The 21,916-nt window shown below is 36.4% G+C and overlaps 2 protein-coding genes across 2 annotated transcripts in view; one reads left to right on the top strand and one right to left on the bottom strand.

Annotated features, from left to right (window-relative positions):
- Positions 1-21,916, bottom strand: part of LOC125828357 (target of rapamycin complex subunit LST8-1) — a 1,170,163-nt gene that overhangs the window by 912,401 nt on the left and 235,846 nt on the right. The gene's annotated exons all lie outside the window — the stretch shown is intronic.
- Positions 17,766-21,916, top strand: part of LOC125828347 (uncharacterized) — a 49,496-nt gene continuing 45,345 nt past the window's right edge. The window contains exons 1-2 of the mRNA XM_049507659.1: positions 17,766-18,369; positions 21,771-21,911. Coding sequence (XP_049363616.1) covers positions 17,887-18,369; positions 21,771-21,911 — 624 coding nt within the window. The 5' untranslated portion in view covers positions 17,766-17,886. The remainder of the gene's footprint in view (positions 18,370-21,770; positions 21,912-21,916) is intronic.

The following is a 21,916-nucleotide window of genomic DNA, read 5'->3' as shown; positions in this document are numbered from 1 at the left end:
CAATTCCAAGCATGATTTACAATTTTGATAAAGTCCGGGTGGGATGTCCACATTGTTTCTAATCTAAAGGGTCTGGTCCTAATGCTAGTGGGATTACTGGTCAGAGACATTATAAGAGGGAAGTGATCGGAGTGAGTCTTGGGCAAGTGTTGTACTTGTGCATTTGAATAGCACACCAACCAATCGTTGTTTGCTAAAAAATGATCCAGGTGTTCAAAAATAAAAGAGCTATTTTTCTTAAATATTTTATTCAACCATGTATATCGGCTCCCCTTAAACCCCATATCATTGAGTTCACAATGGTTAATAACTTCTTGGAAGTCAGCTACTCTAGATGCATTAAGAGGGTTACCCCCTTTCTTTTCCGAATTATAAAGGAGTTCGTTAAAATCTCCACATATTAGCCACTTACCATCATAGTTATTCTTAATACTTCGCAAATTATTCCATAAAATTTTACGCATGTACCTGTGAGTGCTAGCATAAATAACGCTAAATAGCCAAGTAATATTTAAGGTGTGTACCTTGATGATGGTGTGGACTTCCTGCGTAGTAGTAGGTATTTCATCCAGCTCCAAGATAGTGTCATCCCAAAGTATCACAATACCTTTTGAGTTACCGACCGCTGGAACTTCTATCATCCTAGTGAATGGGAAGTTTTCTAGCATATATTGATGACTTTACATTTTGGTTTCTTAGAGAGCAACTAAGGGAGGTTTGTGCCAATTTGACAATGATAGAAAATTCCTCTTAAAAACTGGACCATTACCTCCCTTACAATTCTATATTATTAAGTTCATTGATCTTATCATGTTAGTTGGTACCATTAGTGGCAAGGTCCTCCTCGGACCTGCACTCCTACTTCCCTCAACATGGGATTCATAACTAGCACATAATTCCCTAATTGTTAGTTTACGAGTGGTCGTATGTCTAGCGACTTTTTTAAGAGATTCAGATGACAAATGAGGATTAATGTCTTTTCAAATTTTCCTTTGTAGACCATTATTTTTATTTCACTTAGTACCACGATTTTCGTTTTTGTTTCCCTCATTAGCTTTAGAGTTTCCCCTACTTCTTCAGAGTTCACCATTTATATTTGTACTAATTGAGGTAATGGGGTAGTGGTTGGTACCTGAGACGTTGAGACTACACTGTTTGGTCTCAACTTTGAGCTCTCCATCGATCATGTTGGCACCTACACTGGTGGAGAAAGTCTTGGCATTGTAGTTTAAAGGAGAAAGCTCAATACTTACAAAATCTATAGGAATATGTACTATATTTAGTAGGTGGGAGTTAATAGTACTAGGAATATCAGATTCAATATCCATTCATTTAGTATCTAACTTAGAAAGGTCGATTAATGCACTAAAAGGGGGGATATTTTCTTTTGCTATATCTTTTAAGTCCACCTGGTCTGTGTTGACACCCAATTTTGACCGACCTTTAACAATTTTGGAAATGTTATTCGATTAAATACGTATTTTTTTAAAAATATTTCGATTTAAAATTTTAATCGATTTTGTCTAAAAATTATATATTTTAGTATGCATGATTTATAAAAAAAATATTGTAATTATTATTATATTATTTATTAAATTATTATATTTATCGATTTTTAAACTCGAAATAATTATTTTTCTTATTTAATAAATGTTTTTAAAATTTAGGTGTGTTTAACTATGTAAAAATATTATAATATATGTATTATTTTATTAATTGAATAGCATTTCCTTAATCTTCCTCAAAATCATTTAAATTTTAGCCTATTATATTCTAATTCCTTTCAATTCGAGCCTATTCAATTCCAATTTTATTTCAATTATAGCCACCTATTCATTTCATTTCTAGCCTGTTTGGTTTGATTCTAATTTCAAGTTTAGCCATTTTGATCCACATATAAGAGTCTCATCTTTAAATCCTAACCATCGATCTCTTGTATTCAATCTCAACCATATATCCTTTTCAAATCAACGGCTCAGATCTAATAATTCTTTATTTCTATCAAAAGACCAATACCCTAAAGCTTTCACTCTTCCTCTTCCAAGAAACAGATCCGTCGCCCCCTCTCTCTTCACCATCTCTGACGCCCCCTCGCTCTCTCTCTTATTCTTCATCCCTCTCTTCCTCCCTTCTCTTCTCTTCTCCTTCTCTCCCTCTCTTTTATCTCTTCTTCTCCGGCGGAGAAGCAACATCGTGAGAACCAGCAAGCATTGGCCGCCTCTGCTACATTTTTCGGTGGACAACAGCTCGGCGAGAGCAACGAGCAGCAGCAATCAGCGGCGCCGGTGAAAACCAGCAGCTCTAGTGTTTCGACCAGCAAGCAGCAGCGAACAAGCTACACCTCCCTCTGTTTTTTCTTTTTCGATGGAATCACCATCAATGCAACCGGAAAAAAACACATATATCTTTAAATGGGTCTCCAATTTCGATCGAGTATTATCACTTAAAATTTATGTTTAATCTCATTATTTTGCTTCTACTCTGTAGAAAAACCTAGATTTTCAGGATTATGATTTATTCATTATTGGAAACATTATTAATCTCTCTGTTTGCTTAATGTTTCATGTTAAAATCTTACTGCCTCACTAAATAGGTTATAAATCTGCCGTTAGCTTTCGTTTGCTTCCATTTAAATGTTACATGTTCATGGTTGTACTTAATCGATTCTCATTCATTAATTCTTGGCGATTTCTAATTTTGCCTATCGGCCTAAGGTTCATTGACCAGGTTAGTGTGTGATATCATCTTATTTACTTATGGTAATTTTGATATATATATATATAATTGCAGCATATCTTATTCCCTCAATTGGTTCTGCAACATGATTTAAATTAGCAATAATTTGCATTTTTTATATAATTTGGCTTGTTAGTTGATGGCTTGATTGGAGGAAGTAATTATGGTAAAATGGATTTTATGTGCCATAAATCTAATCTCTTTAGATTCTTACTTATTTCTATTACGGTAAGTTTCACTTAATATCCCGCTAATTGATTCTCTTTACATGATTAGGGGAAAGATATCCCTGATTTATTCTTTAATTTATTCACTTCCCTTCTATTGATGGTCACCTATTGACTATATAAACATAACTTTCTGATCATTCAAGAGGACGAGACATACTTTACACCTTTGACACACACTAAAAATCCATCAGAAAAGACACAATACTCACCCACTCACTCATGCTTACAGATTCCAACACGAACATAACACATTTCTCTACTCTAAACGTTTTAAAATCGGTGAACATTCTAAGTTCTTCTTTACTTGGTATTGTTGTGTTCAAGTATAGTATCGGATTCAGTTCGTTTGCATTGCTGATAACTATATTCTGCATAATCGGTTAGCTCCCCTTCATTAGTTTAAATTTCATCTTGCATCATCTATTATGAATATTGTATGCTTGTTTTATGTTCGAAAACGAACAAAATGAAGCATCCATGTCAGTTTCTTATCCCTTTTGCTCTTTGTGTGATTTTATGCTACCTTTGATTAGCCAGAATGCTTGTATGTCTGTTTTCTACCTATATGTTAAAATAAGTAATATTGTGCAAGTATTATTGTCTTGGTGTATTGTATATGCTCGTATCTTCTTCTTATTCAGCAGGTTTGGATATTTTTTATCAAGTTGAAGAGTCGTCTGGTTAAGAGATTTGGATGGAGTTTTATATTTTGTTTTAAGTTAATTTTGTTGTTGTTGGGTTTGTTCCTATTTGATTTTGTAATAATCTTGTAATAACTCTTTAAAACTCTCACATATATGATATACTTGGGGGGTCGCCTAAGGGGGAGGGGACTTATATGCTACGTGTTTATTTTATTTTCATCTATTTGTGTTAGAAATAATATCTATAGGATTGTGTTTACTTATTTACCCATAATTATTTGGCATGCCTTACAATCGGTTAAAACTGAAAGAAGTGAGTAATCACTGATTTCCATTCAAAGGTGTTAGTGATATTTCTGGAGTATTCTAAAGTCAATTGTTTTTTTTTTCTGTTTGTCAACCTTTGACTAATAATTAATTGTAGATAAAATAATTCATACCCCTTCACTGTTTGTGTCTTAGCATGTTCAATTATCTGGTCGTTTACACTTTGTTAAATCTGGAATCAGTAATCAGTCAACTGTAAGGAATAATTTAATCTCGCTAAGATCTGGAAAAAACATGCTTATGTGGTAATATTTGTGTTATTCTATGTAGAATATTGTGCCTATAATATGATATTTACTACCTGTTCAACTAACCATATTTAGTAATTTTAAGCATGTTAATAGTCTTGAAATAATTAAACTCCAATAATTATGCATGTTGAATCAAATTAGAATAATTTTAGCCTCTAATAAGTTAGATTTTAATAAAACCAACCTTGTTTGTTTAATAATTTTTAGCATGCTAATGAATCTGAAAGAAAGGAAAATCTGAATTGTGTCTATCTTGATTGTTATATGTTAATGTGAGAGTTTAATTAATTTTTGTATTTCGCATGTTGAATCAAATTAGAATAATTTTAGCCTCTAATAAGTTAGATTTTAATAAAACCAACCTTGTTTATTTAATAATTTTTAGCATGCTAATGAATCTGAAAGAAAGGAGAATTTGAACAGTGTCTATCTTGATTGTTATATGTTAATGTGAGAGTTTAATTAATTTTCGTATCAATTCACTTAGAAAGTATGCCTATAGGACTAAAGAAATAAATAAAATTTCCAGCATGTTTATAATTGAATAAAAATCAACTTCATGCATGATTCCTTTATGTTTTATATTGTTTAGTTATTTCCATGTTGTTTAATAATAAAATTAGTGTAGTAATCATTTTTGATTAAAAATTGTTTTAAATTAAAAATTAATCTGCTCCAAGAATTATTTTCTGCCACTGAATCAAAATCAGTCTGCATGTTTAATCTTAAAATTTGCCCCACTTAGATAAATCACAATTAACTCAATCCTGCTTTAATATCATGCCTGTAATATGACCGTTTAAAATCTGCTTAAAATAAATCAAATTCTGCATTATTAAACTATTTTCTGCCCTGTTAAAATCACTTGATAACTATATTTGCTCTCTGTAATGTTATTTCTGCCCTCATAAAATCAACTAATAACTTGCATCAGTTCTCAGCTACTTGTGTAAAACTTTGCCCTGTTAATGTTAATTAGCTAATAAAAATCAACCTTTGTCTGCGCACAATTTTCCGCCCACTTCTAAATAGTTATTGGTAACATTATTGTGAAGTTTGTTTGTGTTTGTATGCTCACACACCTAACATGAGACCTTTTCATTTTACTTGTGTTTGCCAGCATGTCTAATAAAATCTAGAGGCCAACTTGAGACTTTACGTGCTAAATGATCGTCCAACTTGTTTTGCTTGGTGTCTAGGGTGCCTATTAGGAGCCTATATTTACTTTTGTCCAAAACTATCCCAATAGTAGTCCAATGCCTCTTGGACATTAAGCGGGGGCGCTAGGCACCTTTTAGGATGAAATGCACGTGGAAGGGGTAGGGGTAGTTAGGCCCTATGGAGATGATGACATCGACTCAAACTTAAAAGACAAACATTGGTTTTGCTGTCCCTATATAGAAGCCAATCAAAATAAATTTAAAAAGTCGAGTGCTGGTTCTTAAAGTGTCGCTTTCAGAGTATCCCTTTCCTTTCTCCCTTTGTTGTTTTTAGTTTATATTTATTTGGGGTAGTTTAATAAAATAAAAAAATGAATTGCTTTTGACTATCTAATTGTGCGATTTTTGTCTCCTCGCTCCTCTCTTTATTAATTGTTTAATGTTTGTTTGATATTTATTTATTGTTTATTACATCACCTAGCTTTGCATGCTTAATTAATTAAATAACAAATAATTGAAGTAACCTTAATTGTTGAATGTCATTTATCACTTAGTGAGCATGTTTAAGTTAAATAACCTAAATAATGAAGTGAGTTTAATTGCTACTTGTAACCCTCACATAGATTGCTACTTGTGGACCTCGAGAGATGCCTAACACCTTCCCCTCGAGGTAATTTGAACCCTTACCCGACCTCTGGTTCGTTTGACCTTTATAGATTTAGTTAGGTTAGATAAGTGCCCTAACGCGCCTTAATTCGTTAGGTGGCGACTCTTCAATCAACCCAAAGCCCAAATGAGTTGTTAGGTCGAAACCCGTTTTGCGAAAAATGGGGCACGACAGTCCGCCTCCAATACATTTGGAGTATAGTTGTCCAAAGGAATGGTATGAGGGGTGTCCACGTGTATGAAATCCTTTTGTTTCCACTAAAGTGATTGACGTGGCGGTGCCTATTTGGAGAAGCTTCTCCTGAAAGCTTTCCTTTTGGGAGGAGTAGGGGTACTCCAGCTTCATTTAATGAATTGTATAGAGGTAAATAGGGATAGGGGTTAGGTTGCCCTTTGTAGTATTAAGAGTCAAGTAGGAGTTCCTATTAGGGTTGGGTATAAATAATTTTGCCTCATCCAATTTTTTTTGGAGTAATTATTGTAATTAGTAATTTCAACACTCATGTTGATGTTTGTGATGTCGAAATTTGTATTGATTTCTTGTTCTAACTTTTTTAAATAATCCATATAGTCCAAGGATTGATCGAGGGGGCTGGTGTAAGTTATCAATTTCTGACTTTTGTTCCGGTATATTTCCCGAGCTAATCGAAATATCTTAAATTTATATTTACAAACATGGGATTCGAGGTACTTACTTATTTTGGCGTCAAATAACTTGACTGGGATACCTACTGGCTACTGCTCAAGAGTTGTAGTCGATCCACTAGTTCGTTTCTTCGTTCTTTCATCGACTTTGGTTTTGTGGTGTCGCGGGGGCTTTTTTTTTAATGATATTGTCTGCCATGGAGTCTCAGATTGACTTGTTTGTATGTAATCCACTTCAGTATCAACCTTGTGGTTTTGTGTTTGCTCCATTTTTTTGTTGGGTGTTGGCTCTTTGATGTGGTTATTTTGTTTAATATAACCACAATAGTGTGTTGTGTGCCCAACTCGCCCACAACTAAGGCATAATATGCCTTATCCTTCGTAGATGATATTCTAACTCAGATTTCCAATACGTATATGGGTTTTCACCGGTTGTTCAACTGATACCTCTATGCAGATTCGAGCATATTTACCTCGAAGAGTTGCCCTGTACATATGTCCGTTTTAAGTAACTTTCCGAACTTATTCCCAATCTTTGCTAGAATTGTATGATCATAGTATTCTGTTGGAAGTTGGGGGTAGTCGTAACCATAATGAGGACTAAGTTTCCATGGCCTCCGATGCCACAAAGTTTTGTTGCCAACGTTTGATGGACAAGTAATATCCATTGATAAACCATGGACTGCCAACGTTTGATGGACAAGTAATATCCGTTGATAAACCATGGACCTCATTTAAGAGTTAGGATCATGTTTTCTTCTTTTAGGACTTTGACTATGAAAAAGTCATAACCTAGATCAATTAATACTATCTTTTTCGATGTTTTCCATAGTAATTTTTATCTATTACAAAGGTATTAATGAGATACTCTTTTCCCCAGTAACTTGATTATAACTAAGAAGGCCCTTGGTTGGTAAAATTAGATTTTATCCTCATTGGATACTGAGATTCTATCTAGTCCATCTGTACATAGGTCCTCATGATACTTTTGTCTCTCTAAATCTTCGGTGCAACTATGCAACCGTGCACTAGTTTCCGTTGAATTCAATTTTACCTTAGATTTCTTCTGGGGTCAGGGGAAATCAACACTTGTTTGAACGAATTTGGTATTGCAACATGGGATATTATATCCATATCCATATTGCCTCATCAGGGTTTCAGTGATTGTGATAAGTTGGTTAGTGATGTAGCCATTGGGGTAGATTTCTTAGAGAGTGGAGAGAGTTTCTCTCTCTAGCTTGTGAAGGGAGTAATCATTTTTATTTCATGTATTCATTATGTTCCATTTTATGCTATTACTCTTAATTAGAAGCCAAAGACCATTTGGACGAACACAACAATTAAGTATTGTACACAAAGTTAGTTGAGTTGTACTATAAATGTGGACCTATGTCATTGGTTATGGATTATTTTAGGCTATTTTTTTTACCACATGTATATTTCTTTTTTCCAGCAGAACGACTGTATGCCAAAACACCTCAAAGTTCTGCTTTCTTTCTCCAGGTGAGCTTCCCTTTTTCTCTTCTCCATGGCTTTCTATCCTATTTTTCTCTTTCACTTTGCTTTTTCTTTCACATTGTTTTTCTTTGCTTTCTCATCATCTTCTTCTAAGTGTTTTGATTAAAAATTGTTAAAGCTTCCATTTTTATCTTTTTGGTTTTGGGTCTTGTTTCGTTAATTTTATATTCGATTGTTTCGATATTATTTCCAATTTTTGTTGCTTTGTTGGTATGTGGTTGTAGGTATGTTGCATGGACAAAATTTGTATGTTGAATCCACTTCTTCTTCATCTCCTATGCACAAGAGTGTAGACCCATCTTCATTTTGCAGTGCTGAGTTCTATTATAAGAGGGTACGACAAAAAATTTATTCGGTTGCAAATCAGCAAAGACCTTAAAATACAACTGGGTATGATGTAGATTCTTCATCTTTCCTTTTTTTTTCCATTCATTTATGCTATTTTGAGAAGTACCAAAATTTTCATTTGTAAACCCTAATGTTAGACTAAACAAAATGGGAATTTTTCAACAATGGCTACTCACCATGGTATGGCAAACGATGGCAAGTCTAACGAGAAAATTTACTGAAAAAGAATTCTGGAAGTAAAGCACCGGAAGAGTTTTGCTTAAAATGTTCGTGTTGATTGTTATATTAGCTCAAAAACAAGGAGAAAATAGAAATGATAATATACGCGTTCGGATTTTGTAGGTATAGGTATTTGAGATTGAATAATATTTGGTCAATTAGGCTAGAAGAAGAAAGTCTGTAGTGTAAAAAGCTGATGCAGTATTCAATTTTGCTCCATTTTAATGAACTTTGGACTTTGGAACCTCAAATATTAATCAGATTTATGGTATAAGTTGCTCGGTTTGTTGTTGAGTAATTTGAAAAGTTGAGTCGAGAATTTTGAGGTTTTAAGTTTAAATTCTAATGAAAGCAAAAATATTAAGTGATCTATTCCATATGTTTAAGTTTAGTGGACAGAGTTATCTGATAACTATCTTAGAGTTAGAAGGGTGTTGTGTGAACTTAGTCGAGGTAGTGAGGGTGTTATGTGAAATTAATTGAGGTACACACAAACTAGAAATAGTAAAATATTGTGTAAGATTAATCGAGGTATGCATAAGCTAATCCAGATACCACTTTATCAAAATAAAATTTTGCCTCTTATTACAAGATGCATGGTGTTTAAATAGGAGTCCTCCCAATCATAGTTGTGTACATAATACTATTCCGCTAGATACCTTGTTACCTCTCACCAACACAAGTGCCAAATAGCGCCGACTGATTACCTAGCAAATAACACAAGGTTCAACTGCAGTAGACATCTAAATCCCATCCATGGCATGAAAAGTAGCAAACGGACTACTTCAACACCTGTGACACAAGCCTTTATCATGACTTGTGCAGCAGTTCAATTTCAACTTGAGACTAACAAGACCAACAATATATGCAACAACATACCCAATGTAATCCCACAAGTGTGGTCTGGGGAGGGTAGTGTTTACACTTGTTGCGTCCAAATCGCACACGCAAATGCATGTGGTAGTTCAAGTATTAAAGTGGCTCTTATAAAGAGTTGGGTATCATACCACAAGGACTTACGCTTAGAATCACTCAATTTCTCTAACTTTCAGCTAAGCACAAGTGTTATCAAAATTTCAAAAGTGATTTATTATCTAATTCTAAGATTGTAACAAAATATAACAAACACGATTCAATTTCAAGGGTTTAAAAACAGTAACTGGGTAAAGTCCAGGGCTGCAACTTTTATCAGGATTCATGCAATGAATACCATTTAAATGGGTTTATTTCAACTATCGAATCAATGATTCACAGGGTTAAATGTATGATCATGGTCTCCCGACCTTTAATTGCCTATGATAAATAACACCCTAACTACATCGTTGAGCGGGGATATGATGGATTAAGTACCGAGCTTTACGATTTCTTCCTGTATAGTGACCCAAGCATGGTTTCTAGGTATATCCCTATCCTAGATACAAATTAACCCTAGTTATTAAGAATTAATCATGCTCCTTATGTCCCACGTTCTATCCTTTTATTCCTCTCCCGAGTTCAATTTGGACAATATATTTATTTCAATGGTGATCAGTCATAAAATACGGAAAGAAAGAACATAAGAAAGATTCATATGATAAGTGACATTAACCCAATAAAAACTCAATAGAATTACAGTTATCATGTAGCCACAACCCTAAAACTAGGGTATTTAGCTACTCGTAATCCAAGATACGATCAAGCAATGTTCAATAAACATAAAGATATCGAAAGGAAAAGAGTTTAGGAAAGAACTCTAAAAATGGTGAAAACATTCTCCCAAGTTGTCGTTCTTCAAAATCCAGAAAAAGAATATTTTAATAAAATAAAATAATGACCTATTTATACTAAACGTCGAAACAGCCAAAATTGGGACATCAAGGCTCGACGTAGAGAGGCTTTGCAGATTTGATTCTAGGCACATTCATATTCTCCGCGACGCGGGCACTCCACGAAGTGCTCTGCCTCAATCTCGATTTCGCAAGCCAAATTATAATTCCATGGCGCGATGCGGAGAGGATACGGAGATTCCTTAAGTGCCATTTCCTCCAGCTTCTTCCTTGCTTTCTTTTGATAAGATCTTTTGTGTTCACCCTTTGTCCATTTTTGTGCTCGTTCTCCAGTTAAGCTCACCTACACAACTAATCATATTGGTTAGCTCACAAACAGCCAAAAGACTCGATAAGACTATAAACCAACATATATTGAATTCAAACTTAGCTTAAATACGGGCATTATTTGTAACACCCCGACTTTTCAAAATGTCTAAATTAACTTGTACCTTCGTGGAAAGACAAAGAGGGTGAGTAATACATTAAGAATGATGTTGTATGTCATATTTTAAGTATTCAAAGGTTGTATCTCAAGTTTTGAAGTAAGGTAAGTCGCAAAATAAAAGTTGGCGAAAGTTATCGTAAGTTCCTTTTTAAAGATTTCTCTGAAATTTGGGTCAAATATCTTGAAAGGTTTCTCCCAATATATAAAGAGTTATGGGGCCAACAACCAATTAAATCAAAGGTCTACGAGTCTAGTTTCCAAAGCATCAAACAGTTTGTTCATACGACTTAAGAATAGAGAGATATTAGTGTTTTCGCGAGACTGCGCAAGCAGGCACGTGAGGTGGGTCCCCTAAGTCGGTGGAAGCTTATAAGATAGAATCTTCTACATTTTTCTTCATTCAAACTTGTAAGAAACCCACGAAAATTAGAGAAATTCTCCTCAAATCATCCTTGTGTGTTCATGATTTCTTTTTGGCTCCTCATCGAAAATTGCCCTACTTCGCGAGCTCATCGTTTTGGTATAGTTTTCATGGTAAATTGATCGGTGTAGCTCCGTGGAGGTTGTGGCAGCAGAGTTTTTTCAGTGGTTTGATTTTATTTAAGTGTTCTGGGCGTGTAATGAAAGGTAGGAACCATCTTTTATTAGTTTATGGATAACTTAGGTCTTGGATAGCAATTTACGATAGGAATCCATATCGATTGTCGTAGTAATTCCTGTCCTTAATTACTGATTGATTTTACCTTTTTTTTAGTGTTGTATTGGTGCGGAGAAAGGTATTTTCAGCATAAATTATAAAGTAAAAGGTAAGTTACGGTTATTCCCTTCGTTCGGCTTATTTCCTTAGAGCTTTGGAGTGATATAGTAGGGTAGTTAATGTTGGTGATATTGTAGATGTAATTGTGAATGGTTGGCTGATTGAGTGGTTATAAACCTTAATTATAGGGACTCAAAATCTGTTAAGAACGACTCTGAGTTAGGAACGACTTGGAAACTATATATATATATATATATATTATTTATAGCTAAATTGCTCACCTTTAGCTTATTCAATTGTTTGTTGTCACCCTTGGGGCTATTGTGGTTAGTTGTTGAGTTATGAACTGCCTATGGGGGCTATAATGTTGTCTAATAGTACTATGTTATTGCCTAAGAGGGCTATGTGTTGCCCACGGGGTTATATTGATGCCAAAGAGTGTTATGTGTTGCCTACAGGGATATTTTGACGCCAAAGAAAGCTATGTTTTGCCTACAAGGCTATGTGATGCAAAAGAGGGCTACGTGCAGCCCATAGAGCTATGATGTTGCCTAAGAGGGCTATGTGGTGCCTACGGGGCTGTATCGTTGCCGAAAAGGGCAATGTGACTTTCTTACAAAGACAAAGGGCTACCGATAGGGTTACATAGATTGATTTGACATCTTCTAGGCTTATGGGTCCCTAGGTAGGTGGTATGTTGTTTGTACCTACCGAGCTTATGAGGGCTTGGTTAGGTTGTTGTTTGATCATTATTGTATTTTTTAGATTCAATTGTGGGTTAGCATGCTTATCTAAATTGATTTCCTTACCTGATTGCTTTTGGTATATTATGATACTTGCTGATTTAGTCTATAGCCTTTCATACTCTGTACATTATTTTGTACTGACGCCCCATTGCCAAGGGGCACTGCATTCATATATGCAGGACCCGACAAACGACCCAAGTGGGTAGAGATGTATCTTTTTCCCTACAGAGTCTACCAGGACCTGCATGCATGAATGCAGCGCCCCTAAGGCAATGGGGCGTCAGTACAAAATAATGTACAGAGTATGAAAGGCAATAGACTATGATGAGGTATCCTGATATACTGGAATAATCTGATAAATAAATTAAGGATAAGATAATTGTACTGACCTGCTTCTAAATCTAAATTTATCATAAATAATAAAACAACAACCTAACCAAGCCCCCATAAGCTCGGTAGGTACAAACAACACACAAGACCACCTACTCAGGCCCTCATAAGCCCGGAAGGTGCCAATCAGCCTGTATACCCTTATCGGTAGTCCCCTAGCCCCGCATGCAGTCACATAGCCCTCTTAGGCATCAACATAGCTTATAGACAACTCATAGCCCTCTTAGGCAACAACATGGCCCTGTAGGAAGCACATAACCTTCTTAGGCGTCAATATATATCCCTGTAGGCAACTCATAGCCCTTCTAGGCATCAATATAGCCCCGTAGGCAACTCATAGCCTTTTTAGGCATCCATATAGCCCTGTAGGCAGAACATAACCCTGCTAGGCATAGATCACATTCCTGCAGCTAACCACAATAGCCCAAAGGCAACAATAACAATCCAACAGCTAAAAGTGAGCAATTTAGTTATAGGCAACCTATACAGATAGCTTCTAAGTCGTGTCCAACATACGAATGTTACTACTGAATAAGAATCCAGATAAGAGAGGATTATACGCACTCGAGCAGCCAACAATCAACAATAATGGCTACAAGTATAACAACGATAACAACTCAATTACATTGCTCCTAAGCTTTAAGGAAACATGCCATAGGAAGAGAATAGCCTTAACATACCTTTTTCGCTAAATTCACGTGGCCTAACGACTTTAACTCATAACTCCCTCGATACTACAACAAGGTAGGACCATAATCAACACACAAAATAAAAGATACCATGACAATACGATAAAAGATATGTATTTCTGTCGCAAATTGCTATTTGCTGCTTATAAAAGCTAGAATCGATGAAAGAAGGGTCTTACCTCGATCTTAGGTTCGTAATTCACCTCAAAACCTTCAAATATATTCAAACCCCTGCTGTCCCAACACTAAAGTGTGATATGCTACGCAATCGATAAAACAAATTATACCACGATGATGAGCCCAACGCGGAGAACAACTTTCGTCAAGGACTTAAGTCGAGAAAATCTATACTTCACTTGATCCTAGAAATGGGTTTCTCTAATTTCTCTGGTTTTTAGCTTAAAAATGAAGAAAAATGTCGAAGGAGAAGATATATGTAACATTCCACCGACTTAGGGCCCCACCTCACGTGCCTGCTTGCGCAGTCCCACGAAAATGTGAATATCTCTCTATTCTGAAGTCGTATGAATGAACGGTTTGATGCGTTGGAAACTAGACTTGTAGACCTTCGATTTCGTAGCTTTTGGGGACCACAACTCTTAATAGATTGGGAGAAAACGTCCGAGACATTTGACTCAAATTTTAGACAAATCTTTAAAAAGGAATTTACGGTAACTTTCACCAACTTTTATGTTGCCACTTATCTAACTTCAAAACTTGAGATACAACACTTGAACACTTAAAATATCACATAACACATCATTTTTAATTTATTACTCACCCTCCTTGTCTTTCCACGAAGATACGAGTTAATTTAGACGTTTTGAAAAGTCGGGGTGTTACAGTCCCGCCAATCTTTACTACTCTTAGAGGCTTCCAGACTAGTGTGTGGGGTGTACAACTACGTTATGGCCATGTTGGCCTAGTTTGTTGGTTTGCTGATGCTTGTTAGCTGTTTGATGTATTGTATTGATATATACCTGCTTTTAGTTTCGCTATAGAGATCATGGTGGCCTTGACGGCCCAATTAAGACTTTTGTGCTAGTTGACTATTTCTTTATATGAACTCTTGGGAGTAGCTGTTTCTTTTATAGATCTGTTGACAGGGGCCTTGCCGACCGTTAGCTTAATTTTATGCCGAGATATACTTGTTTGTTTTCTTGATTGCGTGTGGCTGCCATGTGCTAGTAGCAAATGGTTCAGAAGGGTCAACTCGGGCTTGAGTTATGGCATTAGGAGCCAGTTGTGCCCCTTGAGTTTGGGGCGTGACATTATTAGCTTTCTAGGCATATTTAAGATCAACACGTAAACCTTACTCCCTATCTTTGGAGGTAAAAAGGTTGTTTCCGATAGACCAACATCATAAGCACTGACTGAAATATGAAGGAAGCCAACGACAAACTTATGCATGAATCACTTTACCAACATCTGTTACTGAGTATTGTAACCCGCAATCCCAAAATAACACATTCCACGCAGTGCAAATAATTACATTAGATCCTTGAAGTTCAAGAAGCTAACATGAACAGAATACTTGAGGCATTATAGAGATTGTGTAAGTGTTTATATTGAATTTAAGCTCGATTCATTTGTAGATTTTGTTGAATACATATAATTTGTTGATTGTCATTGTACTTCTTCCTAGGCAAAATGTGGTGGTTATTGTCATGGATCTTCTATTTGTAATTCCTATTTTATCCATGAATATATTTACATCTTCTGATCTATTCCATCCACCTGGTCTTGGTAATTGTAAATCTCACTTCTTTGCTATACTTTTTTGGTCTTTCTTATTCCATCCACCTGGTCCTGGTAATTGTAAATCTCACTTCTTTGCTATACTTCTTTGGTCTTTCTTTTGTTGTGTCTTTGTTCTTTTTAAATTTCAAATTTATATTACCTTTTTCAGTTAAGTCAGCAGTTGAAGTTCTTTTTGCATCAAAGAGGCATTGTTGCTATCGCGCCATCTGCAAACAAATTCTACAAGCCATAACCCAGCTACCAATCACCAAGTCCGACCAACTCCTATGAAATTCTTGGAACTTATCGCTTATAGGATAGTTTTTACCATTTTGTGGTGATTTTATTTGCCAATGAATTTAAAATGCCTCTTTAGATTCATAGTTGTTTGACATTTATCCGCTTTCTAAAGATAACATAAGTTTCTCTTTTGTTGTCAAGGTGCATCATGCAGAGAAGTGTCAACTAAAGAACTATTGTGGTATTGATAGGAAAACAGATGAGGCCAGTTTGATTAAGCATCAGGCAAAGACAACTTGATTGCTGGCTATAAAGTTGCCTGAGGTAACTGAAAGATTGCCCATCAACGAAGGTGAGGTGCCCTGCATGAATGGTCTACAAGGAGTCAATTAAAGAACGAGCCTTTCACACGATACGGTTTGCAGGTAAGTTTCAAAAGGCCTGTGAAACAATTGTAGGTACAACAACAAATAGAAATGAAAAAATATGAACAATAGTAGTAGAATTATCATGCTGGAAACTGGAAAAATCCTTATAAATGTGATTTGTGAACTCTTTTAGTGTTTGTTTTCTTTACTAAAGAAATTAGGATGAGAAGCTAAAATTGATTTTCTATTATTGTATCAATTCTTAAATGGAGAAAGTGAATCACTTCAGTGTGAGCTGCAACATACATCAAGTGTGGTATTAGTTGCTAAATAAACCTTTGACTTGGTCTATCTACTCAATTGAGGAAAAAAGGTGGCAGAGCTTATTTCGCAATATTTCTAATACATGGCACTTCTAGAAATATAAGTTTGCGTGCAAGACACTTCGATCATGGAGCCTTGTATGGTACTGAAAGTTGGTGAGATTTGGGTTGTTGAGGTTCCCACATTCTAGTGGGTTATTGAATATTGCTTTTGAAAATTTTGTACATTTCTTTCGGAATTCTTCTTTGTGCATATGTGCATATTTAATGAAGAGAACTACAAGAAAGTGAAAACTGTAATTGCTAAATTCATTGAGAAGATTCACTGTAGCAAAGGCGCAACGATAATTCTGACTCTTATGTTTCATGGTTGGTGAGGGAATAGAAATCATGAGAATCGTTTAAGTTAGATTGTTTATCTGTTAATCTAAATGCGTTAATTTTCTTCATTCTTTTTTTCCTTTCAAAAGTGACTTGTATTCCATTTGGTGAAGGTTCTTGAATATTTGGGCATTAGTTCTAACTCTCCAAATTTGATTATTTCTTGCTACAATACATCTAATTAAATTGGAAAATTAGTACTCTTAGCTTCTCATACCATATGCATATTTAAATCTTGATCCAAGATGAAATTACAAGCCATTTATTCTATTCCCTTTTTTGTAAGTGTTCTTCAAGATTCTCATCTACAATGTCGATTATATGAAGACAGAAGCACTATCACATACCTATTTGCAGACCAGCCTTTTAGAATGTTACCTATAACTATTACATATATAAAATCTTTGTTTGCTTCGTCAACTATTTGATCTCCATGGAAAAGTATTGGTGTACACACAATTTTTTCTCCATCGTCATATTTTTGGGGTTAAATTGTTTTATCCTTCAAAATTTTTGTACAAACAGGTCGATTTCTCCATCGTCATTTTTGCCATTCTAGTATTACATACAAGTACCACTCCACATTTACTTACGACCCTATTGTACGGGCACTGCATTTCACGATATAGTTTCAACTTTTCAGGAAGACAGAGCTACACGCTAGGTTTTCCACACTCAACTTTTGGTGAGCCTTACTTGATCTCGTGGCATAATCTTTATTTATTCAGCTTTGTTAGCTTATGGCTATGCCGAGACCTTGTCCTAGTAAACGTTGTTATTCATGTAATATTTAGAGGCTTCACAGATACACGAGTCTAAATGTTCACTTATGCAAACTCCATAAGTTTTTTCGATTTATTAGATTCTTATGACATGAACTTAAAGACAATATTTTATGAATAAAAATTACTTAATGATTTTATTTCATATATGTTTCAAGTATGTATATATCATGTAGAGCTGTTTTGATTGAGCAAGTTAAATACACCAAATGTCAGTTCGTGTGGGCCAAAATTTGGGGAGTGACAACGAGAGCATAGATATAGGAAACAAAAGGAAATGTGAGCATTGTTCACTCAAAAATGCACCAAAAATAACGTTCTGTCTAACCTACTGTCCAGGAAAAAACCGCCCGCGTTGAAGCACGGGCCAAGCGGGCTTTTCAGCCCCGCTTCTTCTCTCCCTGATATTCTTCCCATCACTACCATTTTCACTAGCTTTTCTCTTCCTTCCCTTCTTCTTTCCCATAATACCAATGGCAGTAACCGATGAAACACCATCACCCGCAACGATACCATCCCCCTCCCCAGCTTACATACACCCACGTAGAGAGCCATTCGAACACGGCCTATTACCGATCCCAAAGCTAATTTTCACCGACGGAACACAAACCCTAGGTCCGATTAAGGACAAGCTATTGTCCCTTTCGTCTGAATCAACTTACCGTGTTAACCCGGAATCCATTGCTGAGTCCCTTCAGATCTCGCCTGACCAAGCTCAACTTCTCCTTGAAACCATTGCCTGTGTTCTTCACTCCGTCTCTGACCCTCTCGTTACCGCTAAGCCCTCTGAGATTGGGTCTGTTGGTGTTAATGTATTTGATTTGGTTGTATTTTTGTACATTCAGAGTTACAAGAGGTTGCTCCCTAAAGGACATAAGGATTCAGCTGCTGTAGCTGATGTTTGGCCCTCCACTTCAGCTTTCGATGGGTTCTTGTCTGCATTGTCACCATTGCAGGTGAGGATATTGTTCAGAACTCTAGCATTTTTTTGAACTGCTGTTTCAAAGAGAATTATCATTGAATTGATAATATATATTGAGCTTTCTGTGCATTTTTTGTTATCTATTGGAAAATTTTAGTGGTAGTTAAGGTTCCTGTAATAAGATTTAGACACATGAAGAAGCTAAAATATGGATTGTTTACCATGTTAAAAAGACTTTGAGAAAAAGTACAATTTTGTAAGGATTTTAACGGATTGTTGATAGTAAACCATAAACAAACTAATACAAAACCCTATACATGACATTAGGATAGTAGAACTTAATGATTTTCACATTACATCCAAAAAATGGTACATAAGACAGGGAAGTACCTGAATCCTAAGTTGCTCGGACTCTCCAAAAATGTTGCTGCACCCGTGTCGGATCCTTCAACAATACACTATTTTCGGAGGATCCGACACGCACCCGTCGACATTTTTCAAGTGTCCGAGCAACATAGCCTGGATCCATGGTATTCTCTTGATTGATCTTGCGTGAATTGATTGATCTCTTTTCCTTACTTCTTTGTTCCAGAATAAAGTAGATGGAGTACTTTTATTTTTAAAAAAAAAGGGAGAGAGAGGCCCATCAGTTTCAAGGCATTATTTCTTTTTGAGAAATGGCAACTTTTCCATCTATATATCCACAAGTATACTACATCAAAGTTTAGTCCCCCTTTCCAAATGTATTACAATCTAGGAGGCCTATTTGTTCTTTTTGTTACAAATAGTCTAAAACTTCTAAAATATCTTCATTCTGTCCTAACACTTTTTGTTCACATCAAAAGTAATATAAAGTCAGGTAATTCATCTTAAAATTATATAAATTGCTCTGCTTTCCCCAAAATATCTTTGATTCCTTTCTTTCCACACTGTCCGCCATATACAAGCTTGGACAATTTTCCATCTTTCCTCATTTGTTGTAGCATTGCCAACTCTAATCCAACACTTCAACACTCCTTCTATGTTCCTTGGTTTCACCCAAGAGATTTTCCGCAAGCAGATGAATAGTCTCCATAGCTGTTTGCCCGTTTACAGTGTAAAAAGAGATGGTTGACTGTCTTGGTTTGTTCTTCACATAAGTAACATCTGGAGCATAAATGGTATTTCCTCTTCTTCATGTTGTCCGGTGTCAGTACTACTTCTCTGGTTAGCAACCATGTGAAACAATTGACATTGTATGTGATATTCCGGTATTCGGAATTCACAGTGAAAGCTCCTTTGTTGCCTACCTTCCATATTGTAGTGTCTTCTTCCCCAGTTAAGTTGTTGAAAGGGGCTAAGGTGTTGTATAGGGTACCTATCCTTTCCACCTCCCAATCATTTAAATTTCTCCTGAGCTGAAGGTTCCAACCTTGACATGTCCACATTTTCGCAGCAGTGGCCTGTTGCTGAAAGCTTAATAGGTGTAGATCAGGGAATAACTGCTTCAAAGTTCTCTGCGCTATCCACTTTTCCTCCCAGAATGCCACTTTTAGTCCATTCCCCACCTTTAAATTTATTATGGACAGTAGTAATGGCCACAGATTCATAACTGATCTCCAGCAACCAAAGGAGTGGTCACCATTTTGGTAATCCATTTATCCTCCATTTCATACTTTGCATAGATGACCTCCTTCCACAACATATTCTCTCCTGTGATGAATTTCCATAGCCACTTCATCATTAGGCTTTTGTTTTGCATCTTCATATTCTTGATCCCAACTCTCCCTTCCTTCTTGCTTTTCATGACCTCTTCCAATTTGACCCGATGGAATTTTCTTGTCTTCATTTCGTTGCCAAACTATTTTTCTTCTTAGCATGTCTATTCTCTTGATCACATTGTCAAGGGGTGGGACTACTGAAATCATCTATGCAGGCATTGCATCTAGAACACTATTGACCATGGTCGATCTACGATCTAAACCCCCCCCCCCCCCCACCCCCCAAAAAAAAAGAAAGAAAAGAACTAACTCCTTCAATTGGTCAACTTTTTCTCACATTTTTCTATCATCCCATTCCATATCCCCCTTTGATTTACTTTTGGCTCCCATAGCTAGGATGAAGAGGAAAAGTGATAAGGATCACCTTGTCTCAGTCCTTTGGAGAGGGAAAAAATCCATTGGGGGTCATGTTTATTAGGATTGAAAACTTCACTATGCTAATTCAATATTTCACCATCTTATCCAGTTGACTCCTAAGCCCATCCTTTGCATCATCATCAAAAACAGCCAGTTCAAGTGATCATAGGCCTTTTGGATATAAAGTTTGCATAAATATCGAGGTCGTTTGCTTCTTTGCCTGGATTCCTTACAAAGGACCCAAGGTAGTCCCCTGGCTGCACCAATCTCCCACCAAGTTTCTTCCCTCTCCTCCCTGCCATTTGGAGCATAAACTCCTATGAGATGCCAATTTACAACTTGGCACTTTGCTGTGAAACTGCAGGTGACACTGCACATGCCTACAATACTAATTTTCCCTTTCCATACTCTTTTGTCCCACACTATGACAATGCCTCCTCTAGTCCCACTAGCCTCTAATATAATCAACACATTTGTTTCCCCAAACTTCTCTGATTATATTAGTGATCTCCCTTTCCACCTTGGTTTCCAGACCACCCTTGCCTTCCAGGTATCCATCATAGCGGCGGTAAAAAAATGTTATACCTTTCCAAATGCCCAATTTGACACCAACGTCGTTAGCTACACCATGAGCATTTTGAGCCTTGACATTCACAGTCTTAACACAAGAGTTAGTTGGAGCGAGCTTGAACTTTAGTACTTTTATTGCGACCTTGGTCACAAAGCTGTGAGTTGCTTCAGTGTCTACCAGTGCACGGGTGAGCTTGTTGTTGGTTGTGAGATCCTCGTAATGATTGCATCATCGTTGGGTTGGATAGATTGCTTCTTGATAGTCAACATAGTCCTATATACACAACTGTGTTGCACCCAAACTCTCTCCTTGCTTTTGCCCCTTCTGCTTACACACTATGGCACTAAGACTTTAAGTCAGGACAATTCTTGAAACCGTGCGGACCTCTATATATAGCAGCCCTTCTTCTCGACTTGTGCTTTCTTCTTGGCATAGCTCTAGCAGCCACTCAACTTCTTGTAATCGGACTTGTTGGCATCTTGAGTTTTAAGGTGTTGTTGGTAGGTCTCTTTGCTTTTTCCATGATCTCCCCCAACTTTTACATTGCTACCCTTCGACTCCTTGCCTTTATTTTTGTCATACCTGTCATGTCGGAAATCCATTAAAAAGACTTGGCCTCCATTATGGCTTGTTTTAATGACTTTATTATGCGTTTCATATAAATATTGCGTCATTCTGGCTTGTTCCATAAGCACATGTTGGACTGCTGCGAAGTAATAACCAGACGTCTTGTTTCTATAATTGCAGCTTGCACGTAGCAATAGTCGACGAAATATGCCATCACAGTCTGATGAAGAGGCTCATCAGTTATCCTATTTACAAAAGCACCTAGGGAACATTCTGTCTCTTTTGTCGGAGTCAGTGGAAGGAGATTGCGAGGAATCACTGGTTTG

The sequence above is a fragment of the Solanum verrucosum genome, unplaced genomic scaffold (genome assembly GCF_900185275.1).
Source record: "Solanum verrucosum unplaced genomic scaffold, falcon-dt-bn FXZP01000048.1, whole genome shotgun sequence".
Classification (NCBI taxonomy): domain Eukaryota; kingdom Viridiplantae; phylum Streptophyta; class Magnoliopsida; order Solanales; family Solanaceae; genus Solanum; species Solanum verrucosum.
This window is presented reverse-complemented; position numbering and strand designations above follow the sequence as displayed.